At 36.8% G+C, this 12,140-nt stretch overlaps 2 protein-coding genes across 2 annotated transcripts; both read left to right on the forward strand.

The window, feature by feature from the left end:
- Window positions 1-576: 576 nt before the first annotated feature.
- Window positions 577-3,670, forward strand: LOC109069649 (fibromodulin-like). Its single transcript, XM_042734274.1, has 3 exons — window positions 577-717; window positions 1,549-2,444; window positions 2,768-3,670. Exons 2-3 carry the CDS (start codon window positions 1,565-1,567, stop codon window positions 2,917-2,919), a joined length of 1,032 nt encoding a protein of 343 aa, XP_042590208.1. The 5' UTR covers window positions 577-717; window positions 1,549-1,564; the 3' UTR covers window positions 2,920-3,670.
- Window positions 3,671-6,357: 2,687 nt separating this feature from the next.
- Window positions 6,358-11,182, forward strand: LOC109069641 (sodium- and chloride-dependent neutral and basic amino acid transporter B(0+)-like). The gene is made up of 13 exons (XM_042734271.1): window positions 6,358-6,605; window positions 6,843-6,974; window positions 7,364-7,501; window positions 7,818-7,893; window positions 8,747-8,879; window positions 8,992-9,132; window positions 9,230-9,458; window positions 9,661-9,786; window positions 9,865-9,983; window positions 10,126-10,225; window positions 10,320-10,429; window positions 10,523-10,690; window positions 10,848-11,182. Exons 1-13 carry the CDS (start codon window positions 6,401-6,403, stop codon window positions 10,977-10,979), a joined length of 1,809 nt encoding a protein of 602 aa, XP_042590205.1. The 5' UTR covers window positions 6,358-6,400; the 3' UTR covers window positions 10,980-11,182.
- The last annotated feature ends 958 nt before the right edge of the window (window positions 11,183-12,140 follow it).

Raw genomic sequence — 12,140 nt, forward strand, 5'->3', positions numbered from 1 at the left:
GAGCTGTCAGAACATGAAGCTGTCTGGCTTTTTGTCTTGTGTCAAGTCCAAAGCCCAGCACCTCTAGCGTGCCACAGATCTGCTTACCAAAAACCAGCTGGCTGCAACCAGCCATCAAAGACCACAAAGAGAGGCCTCTCAGGAGATGGAGGACCTGACATTCCTCAGGATGAGTGCCTTGAGATATGAAACACACAAGAGATCGAATGACAGACTGTTTAATATTTGCCACTGCTTTCAGGTAAATGACTTGAGTCATTCAGTCTGCATCTGAAGAAAATGTGCTGAATATGTGTCTGTTTTGTAATCTGAAGGGAACATGTTTGCTGTGCCTCTTGGGCGGCTCAGAGGTAAGACGGTAAGTCTGTAGAGTTGTATACAGCTCCCTCATGCACTGTTGATAGTTTGGTCAGTCTCGCAGTAAGGGCCGCATTCTCCTTAATGAGAAAAGCTTGATGTATGCAGACGCAGATGTCCATAACATGTTCCACAGCTGGGAGTGATCGAGACCAGTCACTCAACGCTGGTGAAAAATGGACTTGGGATGGAGAAAGGCAAGTCTTCTGTAATTGGATGGTGGTTGAGAGGGGGCCTCGGAGGGTGGAGGCAAAAAAGCTTGTAGGGGAGAAGGGGTATTTGCAGTCTTTGCCAAAGCCACTTCATTTTGCTACAAGGACTCGCAGCGAGACAAAGAGAAGGCAGAGCTTTGCTAATCAGGTAGGTGTGATGCTGTTTTCTACTGGCTACTTGGAAGATTTATTATTTATTTATTTATTTTTGTCTTATTTTGCATTTCTGCCTCAATGGAGACTTTGGATTTGGTACTAAGTGGAACAAGCTCACAGTAGTTGAATACAGGTTGTGTTGCTATTTTGTGGGAATATGTTTTTTCAAGCTGTTTTTACTGTATAGATAAATGAAATGCCTGGGTTTCCTACCTGACCTGTTCGTTTTTATACAATAGCCATTATTTTTCAGTTGTATCACACGCAAGTAACTTTTTGCCTGATCTGCAATAATTTCAGTATTTAGTTTTTATCTATAATTCCATTTTTGGTGTTCCTGCACCTTTCCCGGTTGCAAAACCATTTTGAAGCAATCAAAACTGATTTTGGTTCTTCAGCCTGATCTGATTTGCTATGGTTACAGATGGATTTTGGGCACTTGTCATCTAGACAATCTAGAACACCAGCTAGCCACCCAGACCAGCCAGAAAAAAAAAATGCTTAAACCAGTTAAAGATGGTTTGTCTTCACTATTTTACCTGGTTTCCCAGCCTGGCGAGGCTGTTTGCTGGTTTAACTAGTCATAAAATGACCAAAACTCTAATAAAAGCAGCCAGATTTTGCTGGAAAAAGCAAGAAAAATAGCTTAGGGCATCTGGTTGGTATAAGTTTATATGGGCTGGGTGGGGAGCTAGACCAGCTCAAACCAGCTAAGACCAACAGTCTATCCAGGGTTGGTTTTACAGCAAGGTAGTCACTAATTACGCATTTTTAATTAATCCTACAAATCTTAAAAGTGTTCTTTCTGTCTGCTGCTGTCAAGTCTCTTGCCAGTGACAATGCGGCTAATCGCTCTTCTGCTGTTGGGACTCCTGAAGTTCTCGCTGGCTCAGGACAGAGATCCTTTCCAGTGGCTTTCTTCCCTTCACAGCCATGGTTACGCCTCTCTGCAGGCCGACAACACTGGAGGAGAATGTCCCGAGGAGTGCGACTGTCCTCCAACCTTCCCAATCGCCATGTACTGTGACAACCGCGACATGAAACAAATGCCTTACATCCCATCCCGGATGAAGTATGTGTACCTGCAACACAATCAGATCACCTCTGTCCCAGATGATGCTTTTGAAAATGCCACCAACCTTGTGTGGGTTTTGTTGCATGAGAATCACATTAACTCAGTGGGCAAGCAAGCGTTTGCCAAACTGGTGAACTTGGATCGCCTGTACCTGAACAACAACAACCTAACCGAGGTGCCGTCCAACCTGCCTCATTCACTACGTGACCTTCGTCTCAATCACAATAAAATCACCAAGTTTCCCCCCAACGCTTTTGAGGGCATGGAGAATTTGACCATACTTTTGCTCCATAACAACGGTCTCCAGGATATCAGTGGCCTGAAAGGTCTGAAGTCATTAACTCTGCTGGATGTGAGCGGTAACCAGCTCAAGAAGGTTCCAAATGGTCTCCCTGAGATGCTCCACCAGCTCTACCTAGAGTCCAACTCCATCGAAGCAGTTCCAGAGAACTTCCTCAGCCAGTTTGCCAACCTCCAGTATGTCCGTATTTCTCACAATGAGCTCACAAACAAAGGCATCCCTCAAAACACCTTTAACAACAGCGGTCTGGTGGAGCTGGATTTGTCCTTCAACAAGTTGGAGAGCATTCCTGTTGTTAGTACTAATCTGCAACATCTTTATCTACAGGCCAATCAGATCAAAGGTACAGCATTTTTTACATTTATTTATTTTTAAATAACATTTAGTGAGATTTTATGATTACAAACAATACAAATAAAATGAAGAATATTTAAAATGGTATATTTTGACATTCTCTTATGACTCCTTTTGCTTGTATATGAATCTTGTTGAATAATTTAACATTTTTAGATTTTTTAAGGCTTAGTTTTGATTTTAAAAATGATTAAGAAAATGATTTCTTCCAGTGTAATTTGGTGAAACAGTCTTAACTATTTTCATCCAATGACTGTTCCCATTCCAGACATGTTGAAATTGCATATAAAACTTGTTTTCTATTCGTTTCAGAGTTTACACTGGGCAGTTTCTGCAGTGTGGTGGATGTTATGAACTTCTCCAAGCTGCGAGTCTTGAGGCTGGAAGGAAATGAGATCAGTGCTGGAGACATGCCCTCTGAAGCTGCCCTTTGCCTTCCTCTGGCTTCTGATATTGCCATGTAATGGCAGTGACCAAACAGCAGGGGGCTCTTTTGTTTCCCTCCAACATTATTATATCAGTGTGGCATGACATTGCATTGATTTTCAATTTTATTGTAGGGAAATTTATAGTGCCTTGGGATGTTGTATTAGAGGAATATAATTTCCTGTGGACTTTAGAGAGAAGTACAAATTCAGAAATGGGGGGAAAGGATATTGAGAGATTTAGATAGGAAATGGAGATCCTCTGTTAAGGTATGTGAAGCTAGAATTTTTTTTTTTTTTTTTTTTCCTCAAAAGCCAAATAGCCATTTCAATATGCCTTTCTGTGCTTTTATTCTATGCTTGTGTGCTTGTCTGTCAGTTGGATGACACTATTGGCAGTGCTAAAGTCAACATTGCAGTTTTGCTATTTGTTTGATACAAATTTGATTTACTTTAGGTTTGTGGATTCATGTCTCTTCAGGAAAGAAGTTTGAGCAATGCTGTGAGTATTTATTCTACATGTGAGACAGAAGAACTGAATGGAGAACAGAAAGCGCTTACTTGACTACATCCATCTAACTTGTATAATGTGTTTGATATGATATCGTCACGAGAAGATGAAAGAAAATCTTCCATTCACATCTGAAAGGGGGAAAGAAAAACTTTGAATGGTTGTGTTTTAAGAACAAATGTATTGCATGTGTTATAAAAATGACTGAGGTTCTGGTGTTTAAACATGCCTGTAGACCTTTCGTGTAACTCAATAAAGCTAATATTTTGATGTATTAAATACTTTTACGTGAGTTTAAAACATCCAAACAAATCATGTTTCTCTAGTCCTCTGTGATGACATTCATATCTTTATATCTAAATTGGCTCTTGCTAATGCCTATGTAGAAAATAAAGAGAGATTAGTTCATGTAAAATCATATTTCTATTAAAGGAATCACATAACACAAGCAGCTAATTTACTCTGTTTGATTCTGATATCATAGATTATAACACAATGTCTCAAGTTACCTTTAAGTCAACAATCAAATTTTGACAGATGTTTCTTAATCATTACTTAATATCAAGTCATTTCTATTAAATCTTAATTATATGTAGATACGTCTTTGAAATGTTGATAGAGTATTTCTATAACCAGAAGATTTAGATAGATTGAGGCCTGAATCAAGGAAGTAACCTTCAAAGAAAACTGACAGTTGGGAAAATGTGGCTTTTGTGCTTAATGCCACGAATCAGTTACATATTAAATTCAATTTGCAAGTCATGTGTTATTAGTCTGCAAGTCTCTGGCAATTATTTTCACATTACACAGATTTTAGAACATGTTTTGACCTTAATGGTCCGGGGTTTTTTTATTTATTTTTTTATTTTAATAGGGCTATGTCATCATGTGACTTTAGGAAGTGTGTAACAGGGAGTATTTCATCCTGCAACAGTTTGAAATTGGTGAATGCAGATGACTCACTATTATAAGTGTCTTCATTTGTAATAATTCTACTTTCTTAAAACCCTGGATGCAAACACCCTGAATGCAGATTATTTTTAGAGCATAGCTTACTTTTTTTTTTTTAAACCAAAGTCACAAGGACATTACGCATTGGAAACTCGTCAGCAAGGCGCTGTTTCACTTTGTCACCCAATGACTTGTTAGAGATAGTAAACTCAATAAAAAGTTTACAAGAAATAACCATTTTATCTGAGATTTAACTCGCATGGCTGCCTGAACAATTAAAATTATACCACATCTGTCAAGCTTTTTTAAAGGTGCTCACTTTTGTTCCATGCCCTTTCCTCTGAAACAGACAAAAACTTTGAGGGGCTACTGTTTGTTTCCTTTACCTGTAATTACCTGGTAAGCACTTTAATGACAGTCAAAACACTTCTGGGCAACAACATCGGACTGGGGTTAACACCTCATGACCTGTTTCTGACAAATGGTTCATGTGTATCTGCAAAGCATACTGTAATGTGGCACTTAACACGATGATAGTGATTTATAAGGCTTAAATGCAGGTGGTGAGATTTTTAAACCAGTAGAAAAGCTGAAGCTGATTTGAGTTAATAAGTTGCCTGATTATTTTAAGGTTGTGCTCTCTTGTCAGGCTTGATAAAAAGAACTTTATGTTTGCTCTTGTCCAGTCACTGAGGGTCTGTGGAATGTCAACAATGGTTTGGAATCTGCACTTGAACATGCTTTGGGAGACAAAAAACAGGGAAGTGGAGTCATTTAATTCCCAGAATCTTTTCTTGTGTCTTGATAAATATTATTGCTACATTTTCTTATAATATATTTGATGATTGCCACACAATAAAACATTCCCAGAGTTTACTAGTGTTTTTATTAACTGAACTATATAATACCTATCATTCTGTAAAACCACATCATAATTTGAACTTTATATAAAACATTTTTATAATAATTAAGCCAGTTTTGTTTCACTGGATATCGTGTGTCTGACATTCCTTAAATAGCTCTGCCTCACCTTAATGTTTACTGATAAAATGTCACGGAAGTGATCTTGCTTGATGAATATATGTAAGTCATACACATATCTGAACCTCATGTTTTATTTTTATTTTTTCTTCTTGACTCATAAACAAGTGATTTTCATGTTGTTAGGACAGAATGACTGTGAAGGCCCCTCTTGAGTGATAGTGTAGTTTATCAAGGCCTTTGTTTGCAATGATTAGTAGTAATGATCAGATGACAGATAACTAGTGATTACTAAATTAACCCAGTTCTTTCTATTGTAAAAAAAAAAACTGTATACACTGTATAATACCATAGATGCATACTAAAATTAGACATAAAAACATCATTTTAATAAATCAAGCTAAAATAAAAATATTGATTTATAATTTATGATTTTTCAACAGAGTCAATGTAAATGTAAACCGAGATTATGATCAGTGACTGTAAGGTGTACAGTATGAACACTACAAATGTGATGTTTTGTCATGTTGTAAGGGGGTGGGAAGGGGTGAATATGAACTATATAAGAGTACTGTGTACAGTTTTTCCTCAGGTTCACTCTCTGTCAGGTGTGTCCATCACTTCACCTGTCGCTCTTGAGACTGTGCTGAAGAATGAGGAAATACAACTTGAGCAACATTACAGGAGTACTATTCAAAAACTCAGTTGCAGCTGAGCAGGTAACAAACAATTGTTTACATAAATTTTTATTTATTGGCATGTTTTGACATTGATAATATTCACGAGTTCACGATTACATATAATTAGCTAAAGTATGGTAATGCATATTTGGCATGCTATCTGGGAAAGGGTTCCGTGTAGTCTGAACTCAAAGTGAGGAGATGGGGTGGAGGAGGGATGCTGATAAACAGTCAATGGCTAGAGGTATGTCAGCTGTATTTATACCATGGTGTTGATTAACTTGAGTGTGCTCCACCTGTGTTAATTAGGCTAAGTATCTGACGTGCTCTTCCCAAACCTTGTAAATAAAACATCACAAAAAAAAAGAAAGAAAGCGTGATGTGATGAGATTTAATAATGAGTATTTATTATTATTATTATTACTTTTTGCAGGATAATAATGGATCTAACAAACAAGATTCTCATGTTGGGCAAGAAGATGAAAACACTGACAGGGGAAACTGGAGCAGCAAAAGAGAGTACATGCTGTCTATGATCGGCTACGCTGTTGGTCTTGGAAATGTGTGGAGATTTCCCTACTTGGCTTACAAACATGGGGGAGGTACAGTAAGATGATATTCTCATATAATGTATGTTGAAGTAATATCCTATTCATTCTGTATAATATAGGAGCATGAAGGTAAAACTAGGCCAGAAAAAGGGCAATACATTTAACTTTTTTAACCTTCGTAACTCATCTAAACTAGCATTTATATGAGCACAAAATCATATTTAAAGAACATTTTCTTTCATTTTTTTTCTCTCGCTATTTTGAATACGGTGTCTTTTCAACAACTAGGGGCCTTCCTCATCCCCTACACTATCATGCTGGCCGTTGCTGGCCTTCCTCTGTTCTTCATGGAGAGCTCTTTTGGACAGTTTTGCAGCCAAGGCCCCATCAATGTGTGGAAAGCGGTTCCTATACTGCAAGGTAACTCTGAATTCAATCTTAAACTTGGTAGATCTAAAAGCTGCTGAGGAGTTTCTTAAGAATACACTGTGGATTTAAATGAACTTTTGCCACCGTTTGAGGTCTACCAATGTGGTAAATGCCTCAAGGCTAATTCATAAATGTATTAAACCAACCTTGAGACACAAGGACAAATGCTTCTCCAACAGTTAACATGCAGATTGCATAATTACATTTGCCCTCAGGACCTTTACATTAATGTTTAAGGGGGTTTGTGGACACTAAAAAAATCCAACATGGGCAAATCAAGTGCACACTTATTTATTTGAATTAATTCAAATGTTTGACTTTTATACTTTAAACATCTTTTTAATGTGTGTGTGTGTGTGTGTGTGTGTGTGTTTCTGTAGGTGTTGGCATCACAATGATGCTGGTTAGCACTTTTGTGGCAATCTACTACAATGTGATCATTGCTTATAGTATCTACTACCTTTTTGCATCTTTTCAATACCCCCTCCCTTGGAGCGCGAAGGACTGCAATTCAACAGGTTTGTTAGACTGTTTCTTTTCTAAAGAGGCCCATGGTCACACATACCTTGACTTTATGCTCCGATAATGAATGTATCTGGGTTTTTCTAGATGAACTGGCTTGTAAGGGAAATTTGCCTTTAACACTTAATACTGTCGAGAAAATTATCTAAAATTATTTAATTATCTTAAAATTATCTAAAATTAACTTCTTTATAGATCTAACTATTTTACTGTATATGTTTAAAGTATTTATCAAGATACAGAATAATACTGTAGTAAATGATGTTTATACCATATGTTGTTTTTCTATGGCTTACAACATTACTGCTGCAGCACTGAATGTGACTGAGAATCAGACCTGCCAGAATGGATCTACAGCAGGCCAGAGCCCTAGCGAGAAATACTGGGAGTAAGTTGACATTTGTGTTTGCACAGCTTCTCAGTGAGACTGAGCTTTGTTGGCACACTTTTCTTTCTCTGTTTCTGGATTATTCATGACTTATGTTTTGGGATGATCGGCACAGCATTACAAATTTTTAGAGCGTTGTTTCTTTACTGAAGTGTTTTCTGTTAAAACGGGAAGCTTGGGTGGGATGTTTGCCTTTTGAAGTTTACAAGGCTTTGGTTTAAAGATGGAACCCACAAACACAAGATGAAAAATGTGTATTTATAAAAAAAAAACTAGACAATGTACACAAGTGTTTAGTGTGACCGTAACAAAGGTCGTCAAAGGTGACAGTAAAAACAGTTTTACAGTGCATTGTTACAAAACAAAAAAAAAATTCAAATAACAGTTCTTTTTAAAAAAAAAATTTTTAAATCAAAGAATCTTAATGCATCACTTTGCACAAAAAAGGATCGTAGTTCTTTTATTTAAATCTTACTTTCATTCCACCCCCCCCCCAAATTTAATTAAATGAATGCAACCCTGGTAAGTGCAAGACAATAATAATAATAATAATAATAATAATAATAATAGTAATAATAAATCTTTCCATCCCCAGACTGTAAAACGGTAATGTAACTGTCTCCAATATCTAGGATTGTTTTTGTTAGCTTTATAATTCTCTCTCTCTCTCTAAAGACATTTTGTTTTGAATGAAGTTTAAAAATGGTCTTCACCTCAACATTTTAACCTTTAGTCTTTAGTCGAGAGTCAATGGGAGTGAGTCAAAAGAGAAAATATATTTTAAATATCTGAATATTTTTATTTTTTTATTTTTTTTTTCTCTCTCTTGACTTTGTGACTGAATTGTCCACAGTGAGGTGGCTCTTCAGCGCACTAGCAGCATGAATGAGACTGGGCCGGTGGTTTGGCACCTTGCCCTTTGCCTGCTGCTTGCCTGGATACTAGTCGGAGCAGCTCTCTTCAAAGGCATAAAGTCCTCTGGGAAGGTTAGCGTTTCACCTCGGTAACATTAAATCATCTGTACAGTAAGTCGTGTTGAGGAAGCAGGAGAACAAAGCATTTTGCATTCAATTTAACATAATAAATGGTACGTTTTAGGTGGTGTATTTCACAGCTACTTTCCCATACGTCGTTCTTTTTATCCTGCTGATTCGCGGTGTGACTCTGGAGGGAGCAAAAGATGGCATTGAGTTCTACATCGGTTCAAAGTCTAACCTCACCAAACTGGCTGATTCTGAGGTCTGTCAAGAACTAAATACAACTGTCTAACCTTCCTGTTTATAATCACAGGAATCCACTGATATCAGTCAGCTAATGTAGCCTGTTTTTACCATAGGTTTGGAAGGATGCAGCTACTCAGATCTTCTTTTCTCTCTCCGTTGCATGGGGTGGTTTGATGGCTCTCTCCTCTTACAATAAGTTTTACAACAACTCCTATCAAGACTCCATTATAGTGTGCATTACAAACTGTGGCACCAGTGTCTTTGCTGGCTTTGCGATCTTTTCTATCCTTGGACACATGGCGCATGTCTATCAGAGACCAGTGTCAGAAGTTGCAGATGCTGGTAAGATCTGAAATGTACAGTAAATGTAGTATTTTTTTTCATTTTCCAGTAATCAAACAAGTGCATTTGTAGAGCGTTCAAGAGTTCTTTTAAAACAAAGCAAGCAATAAAATGTTAAAACAAAACAAAGTTTAAACAAACATTCTAGCGTGATGTACTCTAATCCTAATGTTATTAAGCTAAGCCCCAGTTTGTGTTTTAGGTTTTGGATTGGCCTTTATTGCGTACCCTGATGCTCTTTCTAAGCTGCCCATTTCACCCCTGTGGTCAATACTGTTCTTTGTTATGCTTATTACCCTTGGCTTGGACTCCCAGTTTGCAGGAATAGGTAAAGAAAAGCAGATTTAGATCCTGTAAAATAAAAGTACTCGCATATGTCTTAATCTTAAGCATGATTTGTCTACAGAGGTTATCGCCACCTGCCTTCAAGATGCCTATCCCAAGCTTTTGAAGTCCAAGCGAGGAATTGTTACAACAGCAGTCTGCACTGTTCTCTTTTTGCTCGGCTTGCCATGTGTCACAGGGGTAGGCAAACCATTACGAATATAGATTTACTCTGAGATACTTCTACAATGATTAAAAATGCATTGCATGAAAGGTGAATAATGCAATTCTGCACAGAGTGAACCCAACTGTACAGTATATTTAAAATGCTTTGTTTTGATAGGCAGGAATATATTGGGTGAATTTAATTGACACTTTTTGTGCTGGATGGATTCTCCTGGTCGCTGGATTACTGGAGGTCTTGGGTCTTTCCATCTTGTATGGTGAGTGGATATATTGGCAATATGTGATAGTTATATGTGCTGCCTGTCTCAAATTATTATTCTGTTCTTTTCTAAAATGCATTAACATTTTCAGGTGGTAATCGGTTCATCAAAGATATCGAGATGATGATTGGGAGTAAGAGCGCCCTCTTCTGGTTATGGTGGAGAGCTTGCTGGTTTTTAATCACCCCCGTTGTTCTTTCTGTATGTACATACTTTTTAAACTATAATTATTATAAAAAATTATATCTAAAGATGTGTTTTTTTTTTTTTTTTTTTTTTTTTTTTTTTTACCAGATTATTCTTGTATGGTCCTTGTATACTTTTACATCCCCCACATATGGCTCAGTTGTATATCCAGATTGGGGCATTTCTCTGGGCTGGTGTATGACTGCATTTTGCCTCATTTGGATCCCTATTCTTGCAGTCTGGAAAGTGTACAAAGCCAGTGGAGGCCCCTGGCAGGTAAAGCAGGATGTTCATGTTTTATCCGAGAATTTTTTTTTTTTTTTTTTTTTTTCTCTTTAAAGGATTTTTAATGTATATTAACATGCACAGCATGTCAGTGGTGTTGCGTTAGTCATGCACTATTTGATTCTAAACTTTAGCTTTTGTCATTCAGCGTATCAAAGCAGCCTGTTCACCCACAGAGGACTGGGGTCCTTACTTGGAGTGTCACAGAGGGGAGCGCTATGGTACAAGAGGAGCGACTGATCCAAATGTGATCTCTAATAAATTCACAACTAGGTTGTAAAAGTTGTTAAAGGATAGGGTTTTAATGTATTTGTACATATGTAGCACTAGTCTGTGTAGTTAAGTGAACTTGTAAGTTAAGTGAATATGAAGGTAACTTCATATTTTAGTGGTGTGTGTGTGTATAATTGTAACCATTTTGTTTGATTTGCATTTTTCCTTTTTTGAGTGTTGAATTGTCCACTCTTTTTTTTTTTTTTTTTTTTTTTTTTTTTTTTTTTTTTTTTTTAAACCTTTTAAAAGGTTTGTATGTTTACATCTTATCTTTTCTTGGTGCTTTGAATATGGAATGAAATTCAAATTGTTTTAATTGAAATAAAAAAATATATATATTTTTCCTTTTAAAGTCCTTAAGCCTCAGGTCTGTTATCCCTGACAATCATCCAGGTCCACTGACCACACCATTACACCTCCAAAGTCAGCCACTGAATCTGTAACTTTTTCAGAAAAACCGATTTACCTAAGAAAAGATCTAAGGACCATAACCTCACTTACTGTACAAATGTGTTTGTACAAAGCAAGTACCCAAGATTTTACTGTTAAAAGCAACATTTACTGACCCTTAATTTGCTAGTGAATCCCCCAAATCAGAAGCCTGAGCAAAAAAACTCAAACAGATAATTAATGATGGTAAACAATGCTTTACAAGTTCTTGATGTTGTTGTAGCCAACCCAGTATGTTACAAAGCACTGAAAGTGTAACAATGAAGATGTGAAATTTGAATCTGGAACCCAGCACTGCAGGAGAGCCACACCTGTGATGCAAATGTAATCATTTAAATTTCTTTCAGAAATAACTTGTCAAAGCACAACCGTGAATGAATGAGTTGGGAAAATCAAGAGCAATTATACACAGAGAAAAGGTGTGATTAAATCATTTTGTGAGACATTTTCAACAACAATTAGAATAATAAATACTTTTAGGTATAAAAGTATTGTTTTTTTTTTCAGTATTGTTTTTCTGCCAATATAATTTTTTCTGCTGTCTAAAATGTTGCTTTTCAAGTGCCACAACTGCCTCATCTATTCACTTAGAGAGTGATTATACCAGTTCTTGTATTAAAGTAAAAACTATGATCTGAGTCTTTTTCTGTTGTAAGTCTATTATATTTTGGCACAATATCAAGGATTGTATACTATGTAACATATTATAACATTTAAA

Source organism: Cyprinus carpio, chromosome B11 (assembly GCF_018340385.1).
Source record: "Cyprinus carpio isolate SPL01 chromosome B11, ASM1834038v1, whole genome shotgun sequence".
Taxonomy (NCBI): domain Eukaryota; kingdom Metazoa; phylum Chordata; class Actinopteri; order Cypriniformes; family Cyprinidae; genus Cyprinus; species Cyprinus carpio.